Source organism: Neoarius graeffei, chromosome 3 (assembly GCF_027579695.1).
Source record: "Neoarius graeffei isolate fNeoGra1 chromosome 3, fNeoGra1.pri, whole genome shotgun sequence".
NCBI lineage: Eukaryota > Metazoa > Chordata > Actinopteri > Siluriformes > Ariidae > Neoarius > Neoarius graeffei.
In genome coordinates, this window is record NC_083571.1 from 64,876,759 (window position 1) to 64,902,243 (window position 25,485).

The 25,485-nt window shown below is 43.3% G+C and overlaps 1 protein-coding gene across 1 annotated transcript in view; it reads left to right on the forward strand.

Moving 5' to 3' along the window:
- The first annotated feature begins 1,981 nt into the window (after positions 1 to 1,981).
- The window catches only part of heatr5b (HEAT repeat containing 5B), a 57,326-nt gene continuing 33,822 nt past the window's right edge, over positions 1,982 to 25,485 (forward strand). The window contains exons 1-8 of the mRNA XM_060917141.1: positions 1,982 to 2,045; positions 2,836 to 3,038; positions 4,051 to 4,262; positions 4,687 to 4,795; positions 5,341 to 5,490; positions 15,214 to 15,385; positions 15,532 to 15,689; positions 15,879 to 16,128. Coding sequence (XP_060773124.1) covers positions 2,913 to 3,038; positions 4,051 to 4,262; positions 4,687 to 4,795; positions 5,341 to 5,490; positions 15,214 to 15,385; positions 15,532 to 15,689; positions 15,879 to 16,128 — 1,177 coding nt within the window. The 5' untranslated portion in view covers positions 1,982 to 2,045; positions 2,836 to 2,912. The remainder of the gene's footprint in view (positions 2,046 to 2,835; positions 3,039 to 4,050; positions 4,263 to 4,686; positions 4,796 to 5,340; positions 5,491 to 15,213; positions 15,386 to 15,531; positions 15,690 to 15,878; positions 16,129 to 25,485) is intronic.

Below are 25,485 nucleotides of genomic sequence, written 5' to 3' on the forward strand. Positions count from 1 at the left end.
CACACACAACCAGCGTCTAGTTCGGGGATGAGCTCCTCTGCTCTCGCTCTCCCTCCTTAAGTAGGGTGCGGTCACTGGGAAGACACACACAAACACAGGTTAATTGATGTCAGGTGTAGTGATTCTGCCACTTACCTTCCCTGACTCCGCCCTCCTGTCACAGACCGGTGCTTGACCACGCCCCTGCTGCCACAGTCACACTTTAGAAGTACTCTCCTTTGGTAGAAATTGTTGTTTGCGAGGAGCATTCTGAGCCCAATTGGTTTGAAAGGAATCCACAGGGCAAGTTCTTGGACTACGCAGGTCGTGTTAGACTCAAACTGGCAACCGGCAGGAAAAATGTGAGGGGAGTTGAGTGAATGAACAGCATTTTCCCCACCCTCTTTATCATGGCTGAAGTGCCCTTGAGCAAGGCACCTAACCCCCAACTGCTCCCTGGGCGCTGTAGCATAGCTGCTCACTGCTCTAAATATGTGTGTGTGTGCTCATTGCTCACTTGTGTGCTCACTGCTTCAAATAGGTTAAATGCAGAGGAGGAATTTGAGTGTACCAGAGGTGGACAAAGTACCCAACTTCATTACTTAAGTCAATGTACAGATCCCACTGGTCAAATGTTACTCCGATACAAGTGAAAGTTGTACGGTCAATTTTTTACTTAAGTTAAAGTACTGAAGTACTTGCTTTTAAAAATACTTAAGTATTAAAAGTACATTTTCTGTCAACGTATTGTTGCATTATTGCCACAATGCTTACAAAACCTAACGCCGTTACCAAAGCAGAAATGTGAATTCTCAAAATGAACGCATGCTATGGAATCATGGTGGTTTAACGTTAAGCTAGCTAGTCAGTGAAGCTCCACCTGACATGCTAGCAAACTCTTTTCAAACTCGAAATCATATTGGGTATCTAAAATTACTAGAAAAGAAAGATTTCGACATTATGTTTATTTGGCAAGATTATGCTGAAACATACAATATTTCTGAAAGGACTTCAGAAAAGTTGACATTATTCATGTTAGCGTAACTCCATTTTTACATGCTAACTAACAGTGTCCAAGTTAACTAGCTATGTGTTAACGTTGGCTGTGGACAAGGTGATGGCAACTTGGTGGGCGAATCCATAGAAAGTCATTTGACTAACCAGACTGCATAGCTACGTTTGCAACGTTATCGCTAGCTCTAAAAGTACAGACAGCTTCACTGCAAGCTTTCTCTTGGAATAAAACATTTATATCCCTCAATATGCTTCTGCAGGTTGGATGGTGAGTTTTTGTAGGCTGTGATGTGGTTCGTTTTCGACAAACAAAGCAAACATTTAAAACGAAATGCATCTTTAATCCTTTCAGAAAACTGAAACATGGGTTCATGGGCCATGGGTGCGTACATTTCCCAGAAGAACTGCCTCCTTCCATTCTGCCATCAACTGATCGTGTTCAAATAATGCTGCGGAGAAATCATTGAGCTTTATTTTATAGTCTATGGACGTGACGTGACCCTAGTGATTACTGATCGGCTGTCTCAGTGTCATCTGTGAAAAAAACAATCACCTTTTAGAAAAGAAAAGAAAAAACATCCACTTTCAAAGCCGCTTCATAGTAACGAGTAACAAGGACCTTGATAGAAATGTAGTGGAGTGAAAAATACGATATTTGCCTTTCAAATGTAGTGAAGTTAGTCATAAGTTTCTAAAAAAATACTCAAGTAAAGTACAGATACTCAAAAAATGTACTTAAGTACCGTACTCAAGTAAATGTACTTCGTTACTGTCCACCTCTAGAGTGTACCTATGACCAAATAAAGGCTTCCTCTTCCTCTTCTTGCTGTGGGGTGACACTGCTAACATTGCACCACCCTTTTTAAGTTTAATCATAATGAATAAAAATAAAATTATTACCATGTATTATTATTATTATTATTATTATTCTTTCACACTTTTATTTTGAAATTATTCCGGCATGCCTGTATTTTATATTTTCCTGAGAGGACTTGCTAGTTAACTTAGCAACAAACGACTAGCAGAACCACATCAAGTCAGAAGATCATTAGGTATCTTGTCAGTTCGTTAATTCTATCTGTATTAAACTGTAATATGGTGAAATTGTTAAATATTTATTATGCAAATTAACTGAAAAAAATCCCTGGACATTTAGTCCATAATCCGCCATTTTGTTTGAATTTTATTGAAGGTTCTTAGAAGTTAGCTTGTTAGCCGCGAAGCTAAGCCGTCTGTCAATTCCTGTATCGTTTGACACCTTGACTAACCGTGACATCACATTTGTGTCAGCTATATCGCAAGAAAAAAACCCCAGAAAAGTTTGTTTTCTTGTTATAAATCTGTTTATTTCGGTTGTCCAAGTTAGTAAAACGTCAACAGAGCGACGTTTAGATACAGAGATGTCGCTAAACCCTAGGCTGTATCCTAAATAACTCGATCCATCCTGTATATGTGCACTACATTTACGGTGTCAAGTAACGGCTCGCGCACGCAATCTAGTACACTTTGCGTAAATTAGGATTGTATTTGAGACACGGCCGTGTACTTAGACTAGTTCCTATAGCTTTATGTTTGAATCTTAAATACTAAGCGTAGTAAATACTGTGAAATCTTTTATTTTTAGTATTTTAAGCTTGGTATAATCAGCTTATTTAGTGGTGTAGTATGCATAAAGAGAGATGAAGTGGTTATTTAAGATCATACAACTTTCAGGAAAAATATTAAATGAATATTAATATAGTAATAAACACATGAGTCTTTATTGGTGTGTGATTTTTCTTTTTCTTTTGAGGAATCATAAACAGTGATGATTGATTATTTGTTTATCATGTATTTTTCCAGTGATCAGCCTCACCCAGGTGAGCGGAGGAGATCTACGAACGGAAGAAAACCCTCAACTGCCCTTTTAGTGCCTGCCTATGGAGCTGGCACATAGTCTGCTTCTTAATGAAGACGCTTTGGCCCAAATCACCGAGGCCAAGAGACCGGTCTTCATATTCGAGTGGCTTCGTTTCCTCAACAAGGTTCTCGTAGCCGCCAACAAGGTATGACGAAATACGTAAGATTGACGTGATCGTTTTTATCCATTTATAATTGTGGAACGAAGTTCCTGTTTGCACTTCCATTATAGCAGCTAGAGAGATACTTTCCTGTATCAGAAAGCATTCATACTGCAGACTTCTTACATAAATAGGTATTACATAAACGTCTCAAAAATGAGCTGTTCGTATAGAAACGTTCATGTATAATTATTACAACTGCAGGGAAATCATCACACTGTAAGTAAGCTCATGAGAATATTGTTTATATTATTTTAATATTGATTCTGAGCTGTACTTTTGTACCTCTGTTTACACATGAGGCAGCAGCAGAGCATGAAGTTTGTGACTGGGAACGTAACGGTCTTGAAGCATGCTTACTAAGTTAAGTTAATCAAAAGGGAGCATTCTGGCACATGGGTCAAACACAAGGCCTGGCGCATCAGTTCATTTGGCTCGAAACGATTCCGAAACAGCCCGTAGTACACTACAGTACATTTTCACACTAATCAGAATTTGTCAGATCTCTAGAATAGCCGTGTAAAGAGGAGTTACGATTGAAAATCAATGCCTGTGTGCTGTGCGTGATGTAAGTCACACTCATGCTCAATCTAAAATGATTCCGAAGCACATCAGTGGCGTAACCTGAAACTTCAGAGGGATGAAGAAATATATTTTCAGTGAAAAATTACACCTTTATATTATAAATCCTGATCTACTTTTCTTACTGTTTAGATGACACTGCAGTGGTTCGAATTGTTGTCATGACAAATTAAACGGACTAAAATGCCTGATTTTATTTGTGTCAATATCCTCTCGTGACGTGTGTATCAGGATACATCGCGTCATACCTCATCTAGCTCTTTCAAATTTAACTGCTTGTGATATTGATGAGACGTTTCTCGGCTCCCGTCTGCACTACATGCAATCGCAAGCCAATAAATTGTGCGTCTGATCTTTTCCAGACATCCTGTGGTACTTGGGACATAAAAGTCTAAAATATGTTGTTCTTGAGCAGGTCGATGTGAAGGAAAAGCAGAAAAAGCTGGTGGAACAGCTCACCAGTTTAATCAGCAGCAACCCTGGACCTCCGACGCGGAAGCTGCTCGCGAAAAACCTGGCCACGCTGTACAGCATCGGCGACACATTCACCGTCTTCCAGACCTTGGACAAGTGCAATGATATTATCAAGAACAAAGACGACACTCCGGCATACCTGCCCACCAAACTGTGAGTGTACTGTCGCGTCGCATCGCATCACGTCTCTGAGGCGTTGATCAGCTACTCGGCGATAAAATCAAGGCATCACAGAAATCCTAGTTCTGATCCAAAGCTAAAGATTTCTGCGTAAAGTACGACGAGGAAAATGATTCGTAAACCAAGAACATAAACGTGGTCATGGATTGGCTTGTAAATATTTTCAGAGCATCACCATTTACTTTTATTTTCCCTGGATAAAATTTTGATTGTGCATCAGATCTTTGCAGTTGAAAACGTTTCTCTGTTTATTTATTTTATCAAAATGGCTCCTTCCTTTGGAAATGAGCGAAATTTTATGATGCATTTATAATTTTGCCGTATTACTCCACCTTGCTGCACTTCCACTCGATATAAAAGCAGTCCTTATCTTCTGTTTGTGTTTTCTTTCATCCAGGGCTGCGGTGGCTTGCGTCGGCGCGTTTTACGAGAGAATGGGCCGTATGCTGGGCAGCTCTTTCCCAGAAACCATCAACAACCTCCTGAAAGCCCTGAAGAATGCCGAGGTAAAGTGAAAACCACATGGCGCCACAAACCACTCGTCAGAGCTTCTTATTGGGTTTCTTGCTCCTGCTTATCAAAATATCTGGGAAAATCAGCAAAATGGGTCAGCTTGCATTTAACGAGAACCTAAAAATAAAAATTTACTGCTTTAAGAAAATGTTTTTAAATATTTTCTGTCAGTATTAAAACACTTGGCATGTTCTTTGTCTTGTTTGTAAGTGAGTCAGTCTTTTGGATCGAGTCAGTTGGGTCTTGATTCTGAATTCTGGTTCAGCTCCTGGTGACAGGAATTTTTTTTCTCGCAAACCTTCAGAACTGAAAAACAGAAGGTGGAGCAAATGATTTCTGATCCATAATCACGATGAAACTAATTTTACGCTGATTGTTCGTTGTATGTTTCTCTGTTGTATGACTCGGTGACCCTGACTCTAAATGAGATCCGGAGACGCACAGAGTCTGTTAAGAAAAGACTCCTCAGAATGTTGTGCTACGTGTGTGTAGTTGGTGTGATGATGTGTGCGTATTTGGCTGTGTGTCTGTTTTGCAGTCGCAGGGTCGAAGCGAGATCCTCCTGAGCCTGCAGAAGGTGCTGAGCGGTCTCGGAGCTGCAGCCGCCTCCTGCCACAGAGACATCTATAAAAACGCCCGCTCTCTCCTCACAGACAGGTCCATGGCCGTGCGCTGTGCCGTGGCAAAGGTCAGGACTCGGTTTTCACTTCTTATCCTTTCTTTAACTTTGTGTGTTACTCGAGTCAAGTGTTTTTCCAGTGAAGGGGGGGACAGACTTTGAATTAAAAAAAAAAAAAACCTCTCTGTATTTTGTTTTGCTTTGTTTAATCATCTGAATTCAACTCCAAAGCAATTTAGACATGTTTCTGAATGTCAGCAATTTAGTTTGGAAATGGATATACTGATCTAGAGTAATTATAGGATGGATGGATAGATTGATGATGGATTGGTCGAGCAATGGAAGGAGAGATCAAAGTTTGAAGTCACCACCATATAAGAAGGATGGTTGGATAGATAGATTGATGGACAGATGGAAGGACTGGTGGATAGATGGGTGGATTGATGGATAGACGGATAGGTGGGTGAATGGATAGATTGATAGATGGATGGGTAGATCGGTGGATGGATTGGTTGATGGATGGCTTGTGTGGCGGAAAAGTGTAATAAAAGTCCAGGCTGTTAGGAAGAAACAAACAGAAATATGAGTTTATTGAAAAGATGAATTCAAAGTATACTACTTGCAAGGGGGCTTTCTGGAATGAAAGAATTTCACCCCAGAGAAAAGCACCCTGTCTTTCCACACCCATCGTTATATACTTGTCAAAATAGCACAACAAATATCTTCTTAATCTCAGGGTGTCCAGCCTCGGCACCCCCTCGATCACAAAACACTGTCTCTGCACGTGCGCATGTCTTACTAAACTAGAAAATGGAACATAAACAGCATTCTTCATCGTATATAAACATGAGACACAGAGTCTGACCTTCCAAGTAGCTTAAGAGGCACGAGTTCTCTAAAAATTCCCCTACACAGTGTCTTTTTTTTTTTTTTTAAAGCTGACCTTTCTAAAGATCACTAAAAGCATAAGAATAAATCTAAAAATTAGATTTTCCTCTACACATGATAGACAGATGCACGGATGGGTGGATGGATGGATGACAGATGTCTAGATGCTGGGCTCACGCTAGCCGCTCGCACGTCCGCAAATTGCGAAGTTTTATTCCAATTTGCGAAAAGAAAATCATCTGTATTCGCATTTTATGCGAAAGTCATTTAAAGTTTAAGCAAAATCCATCAAACAATTGCGATTTCTCAAGATAAACAGTACCTTTCGCGTCCATCTTCGATGTTTTGATTTATAACCAACGCCCCCGAGTTTCGAAGCTTCTTATTGGTTGACTGCAAATTACGTCTGTAACGACCCTACGTGTGGGTGGAGCACAGAGGACGGCAGGACAGAGATCAGGTTTTATCAACTGGCTTTATTGCCACACTTTTCAGTCTAGCAATACTTTTTACAGAGACACACACACAACTGGCGTCTGGTTCAGGGTTGCGCCCCTCTGCTCTCGCTCTCCCTCCTGATATAGGGCGCAGTCACTGGGAAGACACACAAACAGGTTAATTGCTCTCAGGTGACGTGATTCTGCCACTTACCTTCCCTGACTCCGCCCTCCTGTCACAGACCGGCGCTTGACCACGCCCCCGCTGCCACATACCCCCACCGCCCGACTCAGGCCGGGCGGCCGTCCGGCCTGCAGCCGACTCCCCCCCCCCCCCTTGACGGGAGAGGAAGTCCGCCACGACCATCTGCGCCCCCGGCCTGTGGACCACCTTGAAATTAAAGGGTTGGAGCGCCAGATACCAACGGGTGATCCGCGCGTTGGCATCCTTCATGCGGTGGAGCCACTGGAGGGGCGCGTGGTCCGAACAGAGGGTGAAAGGGCGCCCCAGCAGGTAGTACCGGAGGGCGAGAACCGCCCACTTGATGGCCAGACACTCTTTCTCTATGGTGCTGTAGCGCCCCTCACGCACCGACAGCTTCCTGCTGATATACAGGACAGGGCGGTCCTCCCCCTCCACCTCCTGGGACAAAACCGCCCCCAGCCCTCTGTCCGACGCATCGGTCTGCAACATAAAAGGGAGAGAAAAGTCAGGGGAGTGTAGAAGTGGCCCCCCACACAGTGCAGCCTTTACCTCTGAGAAAGCCCGCTGGCACTGCTCCGTCCACTGGACCGGATCTGGTGCCCCCTTTTTAGTGAGATCAGTCAGCGGGCTGGTGACGTCCGAATAATTAGGTATAAACCTGCGATAATAGCCAGCCAGCCCCAGGAACTGTCTCACCCCCTTTTTGGTCTTGGGCCTCGGGCAGGCCGCAATTGCTGCCGTCTTATTAATTTGGGGACGCACCTGCCCGTTGCCCAAGTGGAAGCCCAGATACCGTACTTCCACCCGCCCAATCGCACACTTCTTTGGGTTGGCTGTGAGCCCCGCTCGCCTCAGTGACCTAAGGACAGCCCTCAGATGTTCGAGGTGCCGCTGCCAGTCATTACTATAGATGATTATGTCATCTAAATATGCTGCTGCATACGTGGCGTGAGGGCGGAGGACTCTGTCCATCAGCCGCTGAAACGTCGCGGGCGCCCCAAACAGCCCAAACGGAAGGGTGACGAATTGGTGTAAACCAAACGGTGTGGAAAAGGCCGTTTTTTCTCGGGATAGTGGAGTCAAGGGGATCTGCCAATATCCCTTCGTCAAATCCAGTGTCGAATAAAAGCGAGCAGTGCCGAGTCGATCGAGCAACTCATCAATACGAGGCATTGGGTACGCGTCGAATTTAGACACCGCGTTGACTTTCCTATAGTCCACACAGAACCGGACCGACCCGTCGGCCTTGGGTACCAAGACCACCGGGCTGCTCCAGTCACTGCAGGACTCCTCGACGATGCCCATTTCGAGCATGGTCTGAAGTTCTTCCCGAACCACCTTTTTTTTGTGTTCGGGTAGCCTGTAAGGGCGGCTACGCACTACCACCCCCGGGGGCGTCTCTATGTGGTGCTCTATGAGGTTAGTGCGACCGGGCAGGGGCGAGAACACATCCGAAAACTCGGTCTGCAACTGGGCGACCTCCGTGAGTTGGGTCGGGGAGAGGTGGTCTCCACAGGGGACCGGAGAGGTACGCGATGCCAATGTCCCTTTTTGAACCTCCGGCCCCAGCTCCGCCTTCTCTGGAACTACCGACACCAACGCCACGGGGACCTCCTCGTTCCAGAGTTTAAGCAGGTTGAGGTGGTAAATCTGTAGCGCCCCACCCCTGTCCGTTCGCCTCACCTCATAGTCGACGTCCCCGACTCGCCGTGTGACCTCAAAGGGTCCTTGCCACTTGGCGATCAATTTGGAGCTCGACGTGGGCAACAGTACGAGTACCTTATCTCCCGGAGTGAACTCTCTAAGGCGCGTACCCTTGTTGTACAGGCGGGCTTGCCGTTCCTGGGCCTGCCGCAAATTCTCCTGAGTTAGGTGCGTGAGTGTGTGGAGTTTTGCGCGCAGGTCCATAACGTACTGAATTTCGTTCTTACTTTGTGAAGGTCCCTCCTCCCAATTTTCCCGCAGCACGTCCAGGATGCCGCGCGGCTTACGCCCATATAATAATTCAAACGGGGAGAACCCCGTGGAGGCTTGGGGGACCTCTCGCACTGAGAACAGCAAGGGTTCGAGCCACTTATCCCAGTTACGTCCGTCCTCACTTACGAATTTTTTAATAATATTTTTGAGGGTGCGGTTGAATCGTTCCACTAAACCGTCCGTTTGTGGGTGATACACGCTGGTGCGGATCGGCTTAATCCCCAATAACCCATACAGTTCGCGCAGTGTTCGTGACATAAACGTAGTGCCTTGATCAGTCAGAATCTCTTTCGGGATTCCAACTCGGGAGATGACGCGGAAGAGTGCCTCGGCAATACTGCGTGCTGAGATATTGCGCAGAGGCACTGCTTCCGGGTATCGCGTTGCATAGTCCACCAGAACTAATATAAAGCGGTACCCTCGTGCTGACCGATCTAATGGCCCGACGAGATCCATCCCAATTCTCTCGAACGGGGTCTCGATTAACGGTAGAGGGCGCAAAGGCGCTTTTGGAATGGCCGCTGGGTTTACTAACTGGCATTCGCGGCATGCCGTACACCACCTACGGACATCGCCGCGAATCCCCGGCCAATAGAAACGGGCCATTATTCGGGCTAGTGTTTTATCCTGCCCCAAGTGTCCGGCCATGGGATTAAAGTGAGCCGCCTGGAATACCAATTCCCGGCGGCTCTTCGGAATTAAAAGCTGCGTGACTCGCTCTTTAGTTTGAGTGTCCTGCGTCACTCGGTATAATCTATCCTTCATAATCGCGAAGTAGGGGAAGGACGGGGTGGCGTTCGGCGGGAGCGTTTGACCATCGATTACTCTCACTTGGTCAAACGCATGCCGCAGAGTCTCGTCTCGCGACTGCTCTAATGGGAAATCCGCGAGGGATTCCCCAAGAGAGAGAGGAGGAGCCGGCGGCTCCTCACTCTGACGCGGAGATGACGTAGACGGCTCTGTGACAGCTGCTCCCGCCAAAGCGACACCGGGACCTCCCCCTGTCAAATGGCAGGACCCACTCTCGACTAGGCGTGTCATTAAACCCCGAAATCCCGGCCAATCAGTCCCCAAAATTAGAGAGTGGGTAAGGCGAGGATTAACCGCCGCCTTTACTATGAATTTTTCCCCTCTGAAAATAATGTGGACCGACACCAAAGGGTAGCTGTGAACATCCCCGTGCACACATAACACCTTCACCCCTTGTGCTCCCCCCAATGCCTCGTTTTGAACCAGGCTTTGGCGAATTGAGGTCTGATTACAACCAGAATCCACCAACGCCTGATATGTAGCCCCTTGGATACTCACCGGTATGCGATACGCTCCGGCCCGATCGAGGGCGGCCTCTGGCGCGTCGGGGATCCGAACCACCGCGCCCACTTCCGTTGCCGTGCACTGCTGTTGAAGGTGGCCCGGCTCCCCGCAGCGCCAGCAAACCGGCCCGGGCTTTCCCTCTGCACCGGTGATCTGGGGCTCACTCACCTGAGGTGGGGGAGAGACAGACACAGAAGGGAGAAACGGGAGGGCACCGCGGGTGCGGCGGGCCGGCTGGGGGGGTGCCGGCCCCCGCCTCCGCGGAGGGGGAATGGGGCGAGGACAGGACACAGGAGGAGGGGGAGAGAGAGAGAGAGAGAAGAGGAGAGAAGAGAAGATGCCATCTGCTGTCCTGCCGCCGGGACAGCCGCCAGATGATCCTCCGCCAGCTCGACTGCCTGATCCAGCGACGCCGGGCGGTGGCACTGGACCCACTCCGCGGTTCCGGCTGGTAAGCGGGCGATGAACTGTTCCAGTACCACCTGGTCGACGATTCCCTCGGCGTCGCGATCGTTGGCCCTCAGCCACCGCCAGCAGGCGTCCCGGAGCTGCTGGCCGAACGCGAACGGCCGGCCGACTTCCTCCAGTCGCAGCGCGCGGAAGCGCTGGCGCTGTTGCTCCGGTGTGCGCCCCACGCGCTGGAGGACGGCCCGGCGAAGGTCCGCGTAGGCCAGCCGGCGGTCGGCGGGGAGCTGTAGCGCGGCCAGCTGTGCCTCTCCCGTGAGCAGGGGGAGGAGGCGCGCCGCGCGCTGCTCCATCGGCCACCCCGAGGCTTCGGCGACCTGTTCAAACAACGTGATGAAAGCCTCGGGGTCGTCCTGCGGGCCCATCTTGGTGACAATGAGGGGAGACGGGCCCGCGGCCGGAGCGCTGGTGGACCCCGCCGACGCGAGGAGATGCCGGAACGCCTCGCGATCTTCCTGCTGGGCCAGCACCAGGGCTTTGAAGCGCTGCTCCTGCTCCTTTCGGAGCGTGACGAGTGCCTGGTGCTGGCTTTGCTGAGCCGTGGCGAGGGCGTGGATCAGATCGGCGAACGGGGAGGATTCCATGGGGCTGCGGGTTTGGTGCTCCACTGTCCCGGGTTTCGGCACCACTGTAACGACCCTACGTGTGGGTGGAGCACAGAGGACGGCAGGACAGAGATCAGGTTTTATCAACTGGCTTTATTGCCACACTTTTCAGTCTAGCAATACTTTTTACAGAGACACACACACAACTGGCGTCTGGTTCAGGGTTGCGCCCCTCTGCTCTCGCTCTCCCTCCTGATATAGGGCGCAGTCACTGGGAAGACACACAAACAGGTTAATTGCTCTCAGGTGACGTGATTCTGCCACTTACCTTCCCTGACTCCGCCCTCCTGTCACAGACCGGCGCTTGACCACGCCCCCGCTGCCACAACGTCTTCCAGTAGCATCAGACCTTACATATAAAATGATCAATTTCCAAGTTGCGCTGATAATGTCGGCAATTCTCGCTCATTAGCGAACAAGATTATAGCGAGGTTTGTTTAAAATAAATTATCCGACTTTACGTATGACAAAAACTGATCTAAAAAGTGAGATAACATATTAGAATATTCTGTTAGCTTTCTCAGTTAGGGATAAAAACACGATATAACCATTCTAAAGACGTATTTTCTACATAATATCAACCCTGACAGAACTTTGGAAGAACTCGCAGATGAACCAGGATATATCGACCAAGTGTACCTTGTTTTCAGAGCGTTTTGACGCACATGGTTCAGAGTTTTGACTGCAAGTGTTTCATTTGAGAAATTAATGGTGAATATCATTACATTTGGGTTATGAGATTAATTTATAAGAAACAACCATTGATTTTAACTCCCTGAGCTCCCTTCATCCTACCTATAAAGACACCCCCCTCCCCCTAAACACACACACACGGATCCCAATTATACACACACACATACCCACACAATCCCAATCACACACATACACACATCTCAATAATGAAAACACACACACGAGGCAATACCAGTGGTTGAGATGTTAAAATGGAATTTTGAAAAAAAATAAAATAAAATTAATATATTAGCAAGGCCAGCCACTGATATTGGTCACGTCAGACACTGATGTTGGCCAGGCCAACTTGGCCAGTTTAAATTTATACATGACCTGATAGAGTTGGATGCCACTCACCATGCAGTTATGTTACACAGCCAGACAGCGTACTACAGAGGGTGACTAAGGGCTAAAAGGCGCATAGATAGCAAACAATGCAAAGCACATCACACCAGATGTTAGATATAATTATAATGAAAAATATGGACTCCGTAAACCAGATTAAGCGGGTTAAATTAAACACACAATTTCATTACATATATACAGTTGATGAAATGATCAAAATAAGAGGATTCAAGAATAAATAAGCATGCTATGAACATAAATCAAGAACATGGAAAGACAAAGGCAGGAAACAAGCTTGCAAACACTATTGAAACACCAACAAACTACAATAACAATTCATTTTTCAATATTATGTCAGTGCAAGAAACATTTAGAAGTATAACATATCTTGCTAAAAAATTACTTTGCTAAAAAGCAAATTGTTCTTTTATCATTTCTTGCTAAGCGAAATTGCAAATTGCTAAAGAAAAATTTGAGTCTTTAGCACTTTTCGCTAAAACAATTTGGGTCCTAGAGTGAGCACAGAGATGGGTGGATAGATGGATAGACAGATAGGTGGGTGAATGGATGGGTAAACAGAGATGGATGGATGGGTGGATAGATAGGTGCAGGGATGAGAATTTTCCGCCGATCGGCGGATTTCCGACTTTTTCAGACCAAAATGATCGTTTTTGAGATCGATGTAAATCTGTTGAGAAATTGGGGGGGGGGTGTATGGTTAACGATCTGTGGTCACCTTATAACGTCTTGATTCTTGGTGGGCTCCGGGTTAACACACTCGAGTCTTTTGACATGTCATAATTAACATTCACCTTTGTGACAATGTTCGACTTATTTGCGGTAGAATGTTCGGGAAATCCCATCGCGTGCAATGTATAAACACAAGTGCGCATGCTCTCCACACGTGGCTTGCAATCGCCGTTCACCAACCGTACACACTGTTTGACGATACGCATTGGTAACATCAGAAAGACGTATTCAGGTGGGATATTTTAGCATATCGACAATGGCAAAAGTCCTCGCTAAGAAAGAAGAGGATCGAGCAAGGGAGATTGATAAAGGTGCAGGAATAAAGAACTGTTTTAGATGGGCTTGGTTAGAAAGAACACTGAATGTCGAGATCGACAAGCAGACTGTCACAACGAAGCTCGGTGATCACATACGGAAAATAGACGTCACAGGAAATGTACTTTGCTCATTGTGTTCTGACATGATAAACTACGCTAGTAGAGGGGCAAGGACTATCGAGCTTCACATATACACCAAAAAACACAAAGGTAGGTCGAAAATTATTTTGCCTGTTCAATGATTCATAATGTATATCGCACGAATCAATGCCATGGTGTGTGTGCGTATATATAAAAAACGTCATAAGTGTGTATCTTTTATAAATGGGGTTAGTTTATTTAATGTAGCATGTTGGGGAGAATCATAGTATCATATCTATATTTCTGATAAAATTTTAGGTATGATACCGTGTATAACTCTCCTACTTATTGCTCATTTCATAGGGGGACGGGGGGGAATTGCTGGCGTGTGCCGCACGGAAGCGTCTGCTCAAATTTTTTAAGCCGAGATGAACTTATCGTTTTTGATTTAAAAAAAATTTCCAATATGTAATGCCCATTGTACATGCCTGTTCTATAATTCAAAATCACCATATTGATCTTCAAATTGACCATATGGTATCTGTATTACATTACACAACATCCTGTCCAGATAAAACCTAGTTAGTCCACACAACAGCTGAAAGGGAAGTGATAAGTGATGTTGAATGTTGCCTGCTTAATATGCAAGACCTCCTGCTACCATGATAACATCAGAAGAAAGCTTAAGAGAATTATATGATAGAACTTTTTTCTGGTTTGCACTTCATTTTAAAGGATTAGAGTATTCAAAGGCATGAATAGAAAAAATGCAGAAATATAATACTGTAGAGCTCGTTTATATTAAAAGGTGCATTGATTTTTTTGAAATCATCAAATGTGAATTGATTAAAAACAAGTCTCTTGTAGCATATTAATCATTTTCACCTGGTAGTCCACCAAGAAGGGAAATTTATTTCCAAATAAATTGCAACTTTTTGCTGATAAAATTAATGGTTTTGGGGTAAAAAAAAAAAAAAGCCAAAAAAAAATTAACTCCTGCCCCCTGGGCCCCCACCGGGGCTCTACCCCTAGGCCCTGCTGGGTGCCTGCAGCCCCCAAACCCCCGGCTTTTTTCAGACTTTTTTATAATATTTTTCATTCTCATCCCTGTAGGTGGATGGCTAGACGGGTGGATCAATAAGTGGATGGATGGAAGGATAGACAGATGGAGGAATAGATGGATGGATAGATAGATGGATAGATAGATGGGTAGATAGATAGATAGATGGGTAGATAGATAGATAGATAGATAGATAGATAGACTGGTGGAGTGATGGAGATATGGTGAGTGGATGAATAGATAGACAGATGGGTGGCTAGACAGGTGGATCAATGAGTGGACAGATGGATAGATAGGTGGGTGGATAGACGGATGGAGGAATAGATGGATGTCTAGATGGGTGGATTGATGGAGAGGTAGGTAGGTGAGTGGGTGGATGGATAGATTGATGGATAGATAGATGGATGGATAGACTGATGCATGGCTAGACAGGTGGATCAATAAGAGGATAGATAGATGGGTGGGTGAATGGATAGATTATGTGGCTGGATGGATAGATTATATGGAAGGATAGACAGATGGTGGGTAGATGGATATGATGGATGGATAGATAGCTATATCTGTAGATAGGCTTAGACAGCACTGGACATTATGATCTCTCTCTCTCTCTCTCTAGTGTTTGTTGGAGCTGCAGAATGAGGCCGTGTTCATGTGGACGACGGAGTTGGAGAACGTGGCCACACTGTGTTTTAAAGCTCTCGAGGGTTCCACATACGGAGTGCGCGTGGCCGTGTCCAAACTGCTGGGGACCGTCATGGCAACGGCGCTCATGCCCAAACAGGCTGCAGGTCGCCATCTCCATCATTATCTCAGCTTTCTGCTTCATTTCCAGCACTGGAGAGTCGTTTAGATATCAGGAGAATGAAGAATGATCTGCTCCTGGATCTGTTTTTTATCTTTTTTTTTCTTTTTTTTTTTTTCTTGTGTGTGTCAGTTATGAGACAGAATGTGAAGCGCGCGACACTTGATGAGGTCCTCGAACTGATGGCCACCGGCTTCCTGCGAGGCGGGTCTGGCTTCCTGAAGAGTGGCGGAGAGATGCTGAAAGGAGGTGCGTCTGTCAGCAGGGAGGTGCGCGTAGGAGTCACTGAGGTGAGACAGTGTGCTACTCGGGGATAAAAATCCATGTTCACTTGCACGATCCGGGACACTTCAGTGAACATTACACGTTTAAGAATTGAAAATACCACATGTCTGATCTGATGCCGATACTTAAAAAAGACAAGAAGTATTTCCTCTCAATGCTGTGTGTATGTTTCTGCATGTCTGTCTGTCCCGCAGGCGTACGTGGTGTTTGTGACGGTGCTGGGTGGCCAGTGGTTGGAGCGTAACTTCGCCACCTTCCTGAGCCACCTGCTGGAGCTGGTCGCTCACCCGCGTGCCACGCAGAGCCACGTGGAGGCGGTGTATTCTCGCCGCTGCGTCTCTTTCGCTCTGCGCGCCACGCTCGGTGCCCTGCTGGGTGAAAAGGCTCAGATCGCCGCCGCCAAGGATATCTGCCAGGCCATCAGCAAGCAGATGAGGGCAGTGGGTAAGGAGCAAAATGGGGGGGAAATATCCAGGTTCAGAGCACTGCAGAGTAAGTACTATAGGTTCGTTTTCCGTTCTTTGTGCGTGTCTCTGTCTTTTTGTTAATCATGATTGAAGTGGTTTGGATGGGATTTTTTTCTTCGTTTTATTAGCTTTGCTCTTCCAAACTTATATGGCTCATGATGTGCTGTCACTATTTTACACACACGCGCACAGTGAAACACTGATGTATCAGATTGAACTTGGAACTTTATTCTTCTCTAGTAATGTATCACCTGTACTGAGGTATTACTCTGTCGAAAGAATTTGTTGTTCCACAGGTTCAGGCAGGGAGCAAAATAATGCGGACTTCCTCAACCAGGTAACATATAACAGGAATTATAGATAACGATCAGATAGCTGTGTTTTTTTTTTCCCCTGACTTAAATTGATTTGAGAAGTGGAAAACCCATGTACAGTGGTGCTTGAATGTTTGTGAACCCTTTAGAGTTTTCTATATTTCTGCATAAATATGACCTAAAACATCATCAGATTTTCACATAAGTCCTAAAAGTGGATAAAGAGAACCCAGTTAAACAAATGAGACAAATATTATACTTGGTCATTTATTTATTGAGGAAAATGATCCAATATTGCATATCTGTGAGTGCTAAAAGTATGTGAACCTCTAGGATTAGCAGTTAATTTGAAGGTGAAATTAGAGTCAGGTGTTTTCAATCAATGGGATGACAATCAGGTGTGAGTGGGCACCCTGTTTTATTTAAAGAACAGGGATCTATCAAAGTCTGATCTTCACAACACATGTTTGTGGAAGTGTATCATGGCACGAACAGAGGAGATTTCTGAGGACCTCAGGAAAAGTGTTGTTGATGCTCATCAGGCTGGAAAAGGTTACAAAACCATCTCTAAAGAGTTTGGACTCCACCAATCCACAGTCAGACAGATTGTGTACAAATGGAGGAAATTCAAGACCATTGTTCCCCTCCCCAGGAGTGGTCGACCAACAAAGATCACTCCAAGAGCAAGGTGTGTAATAGTCGGCGAGTTCACAAAGGACTCCAGGGTAACTTCTAAGCAACTGAAGGCCTCTCTCACATTGGCTAATGTTAATGTTCATGAGTCCACCATCAGGAGAACACTGAACAACAATGGTGTGCATGGCAGGGTTGCAAGGAGAAAGCCACTGCTCTCCAAAAAGAACATTGCTGCTTGTCTGCAGTTTGCTAAAGATAACATGGACAAGCCAGAAGGCTACTGGAAAAATGTTTTGTGGATGGATGAGACCAAAATAGAACTTTTTGGTTTAAATGAGAAGCGTTATGTTTGGAGAAAACACTGCATTCCAGCATAAGAACCTTATCCCATCTGTGAAACAAGGTGGTGGTAGTATCATGGTTTGGGCCTGTTTTGCTGCATCTGGGCCAGGACGGCTTGCTATCATTGATGGAACAATGAATTCTGAATTATACCAGCGAATTCTAAAGGAAAATGTCAGGACATCTGTCCATGAACTGAATCTCAAGAGAAGGTGGGTCATGCAGCAAGACAACGACCCTAAGCACACAAGTCGTTCTACCAAAGAATGGTTAAAGAAGAATAAAGTTAATGTTTTGGAATGGCCAAGTCAAAGTCCTGACCTTAATCCAATGGAAATGTTGTGGAAGGACCTGAAGCGAGCAGTTCATGTGAGGAAACCCACCAACATCCCAGAGTTGAAGCTGTTCTGTACGGAGGAATGGGCTAAAATTCCTCCAAGCCGGTGTGCAGGACTGATCAACAGTTACCGCAAACGTTTAGTTGCAGTTATTGCTGCACAAGGGGATCACACCAGATACTGAAAGCAAAGGTTCACATACTTTTGCCACTCACAGATATGTAACATTGGCTCATTTTCCTCAATAAATAAATGACCAAGTATAATATTTTTGTCTCATTTGTTTAACTGGGTTCTCTTTATCTACTTTTAGGACTTGTGTGAAAATCTGATGATGTTTTAGGTCATATTTATGCAGAAATATAGAAAATTCTAAAGGGTTCACAAACCTTCAAGCACCACTGTACATTTTATGGATTTGTGGTTTTTGGAGGTTAAATGAAATATTTCTTGCTTCCTGATGATCGTCACTTCAAGACAGCATTGCGACAAATGAAGATTCTTGACTGGAACTGAAATTCAGGACACACTGGGTCTGAAGGTAAAGGACAGGACTGGAATGAAGCAACAAAAGCAAAATTAAAAAGAAAACAATAAAAAAAAAAACCCACCCCCAAATAAAACAGAACTAGAATTAAAGTAAACAAAAGCAAATTTTAAAAAATAATTCAAATAAAACTGCATTTTCCGTCAGATTTTTCCACGTACTAAATTTACATCTTGTACCTAGTTGTTTCTTTAAAGCCTAATTGAATCACTACTAATAATTTAAGAAAAAAATGTAATATTAGAAAGTCCACTGAATCCAACAATAACCCAACAATGCATAAAACAAAGAACAAAAAATTAATATATAAAACTTTCTAAAAGCATTATTTGTGTATTAATCTGTGAGATGAATAATAAATAACATTTTAGCTTACATACTAGAACAGAGTACTCAATTTAAAAAAAAAATCATTTCTTTATGATTTACACAGCCCCGATAACAAAAAAAATTTGGTCGTTTGTAAAACTTTAATTTATGAACGTACAGTCCTAAGCAAAAGTCTTCGGCCCTCTTTTTTCCCCAGACAAACTCTGTTATAGGTTTCTATTTTATGACTTTTACTTTGAGTCGGTACAAAAACATTTTAGAGTCCAAACGTTCGTTCTCCAGCACAAAATTAAATGTTACAGGGAAAAAGTTTGTATCTGAGCAGCATATTCCATAAGAGAGTGCTTTTCAGATGAAAAAAGAAAACATAATGAAGGCTGCTGGGTTTTGGTGCAAAATGAAGAAGCGAGTGCGACAGTCAAATTGTGCAGAAGAACTGTGGCTGGTTCTGTAAGATGCTCAGTAAAACCTACAGCTCATTTCCGCATCAAACTGCACTCACTGGACCTCAGACTTCTATCTATCTATCTATCTATCTATCTATCTATCTATCTATCTATCTATCTATCTATCTATCTATCTATCTATCTATCTATCTATCTCTCTCTCTCTCTCTCTCTCTCTCTCTCTCTCCTATCTATCTCTCTCTCATCTATCTATCTCTCTCTCTCTCTCTCTCCTATCTCTCTCTCTCTCTCTCTCTCTCATCTATCTATCTATCTATCTATCTATCTATCTATCTATCTATCTATCTATCTATCTATCTATCTATCTAATATATATATATATATATATATATATATATATATATATATATATATTTGTTTTTAAAGCAAAGGGTCATCTCACACCAAATATTAACTTTTTCATTTATTATGGCTTACTGCTGTTTACAGGGTTTTTTTTTTTTATGTTGAAACATTTCATTATTTTTTTAAGTCATTTTTAGCCTACAGCATTTCTTTACGTGCGCCTAAGATTTTTGTATAGGACTGTGTATTTATTTAAATGTACTGAATGTATCTGCTGTTGTGTAAACACGGTGATTAGACCAGATTTGTTAAGCGGTAGTTTACTCCGAGCTGGAGAGTATATCTCTGTTTGATGAACTGCAGCTTGTTTGACGTATTAAATTTGTCACGTAAGTGGGTTTCGTTTTGCCTTTAAAACAGGAGTTTTCTGAAAAACATTAGCATGTGACAGCATTTCATCCAGCCAGATTTCACACTGAAACGAATCCCAACTCAACGTGTACACACACTTTAGGTGCTCTTTTGCTTCCTCGGTTGATTTCTTTTTTTAATTGGTGTTTGAATACATTTTGTGTGATTTTTCTGTTGGACTCTTACTCTGATTGCTTTGAGCTGAAAGATCAAACCTCTTTCTTTCATCTTGGATTATTCTACCCTTCACTGCCTTTATAATAAATATACAAAATATAGACTAATTAGTGTAAAGGCGAAGAAGAAAAAAGTGCTAACATTTTCTTTGGCCATGTATACATTGCGTATATCATGAACTCTGAGCATGTTTATAACGTTATAATGCAGAGGAAAATTTTCCGTTGAAGTTACAAAAGTTACAGTAGCAATTAGAAAACTTTATTAACAGTTCATAGTGAAATTGCACAAATAGATATTTATTATTCTCATGAATAATTGTAGCTAGATGTAGAATTACTTACAAATATACAGGGTGTTTTTAAAAAAAATTTGATATCATTTCACAATCTAATAACTTTGCCAATTCTCATTCAGTTGACCTCAAATTTTAACAGCATGTGTGGAAACGAGTCAAAATTTTTTATGTTTAATGTTTTTTGTTTTTGATTTTTTTAGGTATAGAAATGCCATTCACTGGAAAGGAGAAGGCGTTTTGTGTGTTAGAGTGCCATGTCTCGCACATATTGAAAATTTGTGAAATCGTTCATGGAATCCACATACCTTTTGAATTTCTCTTTCAAATTTTGAGGAATAAATCTTATATTGCTCAACATTTCATTTGCCTAGACCAGGGGTTCTCAAACATTTGCGATCTGGGCCCCCCCGACTATAGCAAGTGTACTTTGAGCCCCCCACGGAAAAAGACAGATAAGCTATTTATTATTATTATTATTATTATTATTGGGCTGTTTTTTATTGTTGTGTATTATTGTATTAGTACAATGTTAGACAACACAGTCCGAGACTGAAAATGTTCATTTTTGCCCTATATCCTTTTAAAAATTCCTGGATCCAGACGCGGTTCCGGATCACCTCCAGAATTTAAGTTCTTCATTGGACCAAGACACGTATCTAGTAAAATTTTCACGAAAATCCGTCTGTTGATTATTTTTTTTCTGCAAACTTGCTAACAAACAAACACATGAATGAACGAACAAACAAATAAACTCTACTGGCGTCTTGGAGGTAGTGTTAACGAATGTCTCAGTGTGACACACGAGCCTGCTTTGTTTGACAGAGTTCTCGAATTCTCGGCTCAATTTTAGTTAAATGCAGCCTCAGGTCATCCTCAATCTGTGCATGATTGCGTTACTTAGTTTTGAGCGCAGTCAGTTTTGAAAAGCCTGCCTCACACAAGTATGTTTGCGCGAAAGGCAGGAGAATTTTTAAGGCAGCATCACAGAGCTGGGAGTACTCCTGCATCAGTGTTACCCAGAAGGATGTAAGGGAACAGGTGCTAAAAAGGTGCTTCAGCCTGCTGTCACTCTTCAGCTCAATAAGCTGCTCTTGCATTTGCAGTGACAAATCATTTGCGATGCAAACAAATGGGTCCCGAACCCATGAAAATGACCGGTCGTCCTCCATGAAATAAGAAATGAACTGCTGCTTAAGCCCACACAGGTGTTTCATGCTGTTACTGGCAAGCACCTCCTCACAAATGACACATTGCGGACGTGGTTCCAGTGTACCAGTAACAGAAAAACCTTATTGTAAATAACTTTCGTCATATTTGCGGAGTTTTGGTTTTTTGGGAACTGGTGCATCAGTGGGACCAGCTCTTTTTTTTTCACGAATTAGAAATTTGTCCATATTGTTTATTAACCCAATAAAAGATCATTATACTGCAAGTGCAAATGTAGTAAAGGGACTTGCTCAGCTAAGAATGCTAGCACTTTACCACCACACACCAGACTTGGCTTCGCTAAAATGAGCAATCTACAAACCGTGCTTAATGTAATTAAGTTAAAATATAATTAACTGTGATATGGTGTTGGACCTTACAATTATTAATCGAAGAAAAAAGTAGGAGAAAGATTAAAGAAAGGAGAAAGAGTAGGTTGACAAGTAGGAAAGAGAGATGGTAAGATCGGATTTAAATGGAGTTTTAAAGCGAGAAAAGAGGGCTGAAATAGTCTTTAAAAAGACTGTTTGTTTAAATTATTACTGCAATAGCAGTGCTGGAAGGCTAGCTACAGTGGTGCTTGAAAGTTTGTGAACCCTTTAGAACTTTCTATATGTCTGCATAAATATGACCTAAAACATCATCAGATTTTCACACAAGTATTAAAAGTAGATAAAGAGAACCCAGTTAAACAAATGAGACAAAAATATTATACTTGGTCATTTATTTATTGAGGAAAATGATCCAATATCTGTGAGAGGCAAAAGTATGTGAACCTCTAGGATTAGCAGTTAATTTGAAGGTGAAATTAGAGTCAGGTGTTTTCAATCAATGGGATGACAATCAGGTGCGAGTGGGCACCCTGTTTTATTTAAAGAACAGGGATCTATCAAAGTCTGATCTTCACAACATGTTTGTGGAAGTGTATCATGGCACGAACAAAGGAGATTTCTGAGGACCTCAAAAAAAGTGTTGTTGATGTTCATCAGGCTGGAAAAGGTTACAAAACCATCTCTAAAGAGTTTGGAATCCACCAATCCACAGTCAGACAGATTGTGTACAAATGGAGGAAATTCAAGACCATTGTTACCCTCCCCAGGAGTGGTCGTCCAACAAAGATCACTCCAAGAGCAAGGTGTGTAATAGTCGGCGAGGTCACAAAGGACTCCAGGGTAACTTCTAAGCAACTGAAGGCATCTCTCACATTGGCTAATGTTAATGTTCATGAGTCCACCATCAGGAGAACACTGAACAACAATGGTGTGCATGGCAGGGTTGCAAGGAGAAAGCCAATGCTCTCCAAAAAGAACATTGCTGCTCGTCTGCAGTTTGCTAAAGATCACATGGACAAGCCAGAAGGCTATTGGAAAAATGTTTTGTGGATGGATGAGACCAAAATAGAACTTTTTGGTTAAATGAGAAGCATTATGTTTGGAGAAAGGAAAACACTGCATTCCAGCATAAGAACCTTATCCTATCTGTGAAACATGGTGGTGGTAGTATCATGGTTTGGGCCTGTTTTGGTGCATCTGAGCCAGGACAGCATGCCATCATTGATGGAACAATGAATTCTGAATTATACCAGCGAATTCCAAAGGAAAATGTCAGGGCATCTGTCCATGAACTGAATCTCAAGAGAAGGTGGGTCATGCAGCAAGACAACGACCCGAAGCACACAAGTTGTTCTACCAAAGAATGGTTAAAGAAGAATAAAGTTAATGTTTTGGAATGGCCAAGCCAAAGTCCTGACCTTAATCCAATGGAAATGTTGTGAAAGGACCGGAAGCAAGCAGTTCATGTGAGGAAACCCACCAACATCCCAGAGTTGAAGCTGTTCTGTACAGAGGAATGAGCTAAAATTCCTCCAAGCCAGTGTGCAGGACTGATCAACAGTTACCGGAAACGTTTAGTTGCAGTTATTGCTGCACAAGGGGGTCACACCAGATACTGAAAGCAAAGGTTCACATACTTTTGCCACTCACAGGTATGTAATATTGGATCATTTTGCTCACTAGATAAATGACCAAGTATAATATTTTTCTCATTTGTTTAACTGGGTTCTCTTTATCTACTTTTAGGACTTGTGTGAACATCTGATGATGTTTTAGGTCATGTTTATGCAGAAATATAGAAAATTCTACAACCCCGATTCCAAAAAAGTTGGGACAAAGTACAAATTGTAAATAAAAACGGAATGCAATAATTTACAAATCTCAAAAGCTGATATTGTATTCACAATAGAACATAGACAACATATCAAATGTCGAAAGTGAGACATTTTGAAATTTAATGCCAAATATTGGCTCATTTGAAATTTCATGACAGCAACACATCTCAAAAAAGTTGGGACAGGGGCAATAAGAGGCTGGAAACGTTAAAGGTACAAAAAAGGAACAGCTGGAGGACCAAATTGCAACTCATTAGGTCAATTGGCAATAGGTCATTAACATGACTGGGTATAAAAAGAGCATCTTGGAGTGGCAGCGGCTCTCAGAAGTAAAGATGGGAAGAGGATCACCAATCCCCCTAATTCTGCGCCGACAAATAGTGAAGCAATATCAGAAAGGAGTTCGACAGTGTAAAATTGCAAAGAGTTTGAACATATCATCTACAGTGCATAATATCATCAAAATATTCAGAGAATCTGGAAGAATCTCTGTGCGTAAGGGTCAAGGCCGGAAAACCATACTGGATGCCCGTGATCTTCGGGCCCTTTGACGGCACTGCATCACATACAGGCATGCTTCTGTATTGGAAATCACAAAATGGGCTCAGGGATATTTCCAGAGAACATTATCTGTGAACACAATTCACCGTGCCATCCGCCATTGCCAGCTAAAACTCTATAGTTCAAAGAAGAAGCCGTATCTAAACATGATCCAGAAGCGCAGACGTCTTCTCTGGGCCAAGGCTCATTTAAAATGGACTGTGGCAAAGTGGAAAACTGTTGTGGGGTCAGACGAATCAAAATTTGAAGTTCTTTATGGAAATCAGGGACGCCGTGTCATTCGGACTAAAGAGGAGAAAGACGACCCAAGTTGTTATCAGCGCTCAGTTCAGAAGCCTGCATCTCTGATGGTATGGGGTTGCATTAGTGCGTGTGGCATGGGCAGCTTACACATCTGGAAAGACACCATCAATGCTGAAAGGTATATCCAGGTTCTAGAGCAACATATGCTCCCATCCAGACGACGTCTCTTTCAGGGAAGACCTTGCATTTTCCAACATGACAATGCCAAACCACATACTGCATCAATTACAGCATCATGGCTGCGTAGAAGAAGGGTCCGGGTACTGAACTGGCCAGCCTGCAGTCCAGATCTTTCACCCATAGAAAACATTTGGCGCATCATAAAACGGAAGATACGACAAAAAAGACCTAAGACAGTTGAGCAACTAGAATCCTACATTAGACAAGAATGGGTTAACATTCCTATCCCTAAACTTGAGCAACTTGTCTCCTCAGTCCCCAGACGTTTACAGACTGTTGTAAAGAGAAAAGGGGATGTCTCACAGTGGTAAACATGGCCTTGTCCCAACTTTTTTGAGATGTGTTGTTGTCATGAAATTTAAAATCACCTAATTTTTCTCTTTAAATGATACATTTTCTCAGTTTAAACATTTGATATGTCATCTATGTTCTATTCTGAATAAAATATGGAATTTTGAAACTTCCACATCATTGCATTCCGTTTTTATTTACAATTTGTACTTTGTCCCAACTTTTTTGGAATCGGGATTATAAAGGGTTCACAAACTTTCAAGCACCACTGTATACATGCAAGGACATAGGCTTTAAAAAGGCTGTTGGTAAAAGGTAATTGAAAAACTAATAGTAGGCTATATGAAAGCTGCAATGGTACGAGCTCGACTCGCTTGCGCAGTGGCGTGTTTCCGATGTTTGTCATCCCTTATGTACTTGAGGAGTGTCTATAAAAGTTCCTCGATGAGATTTCAAATAATAACTCTCCGTTTTCATTGGC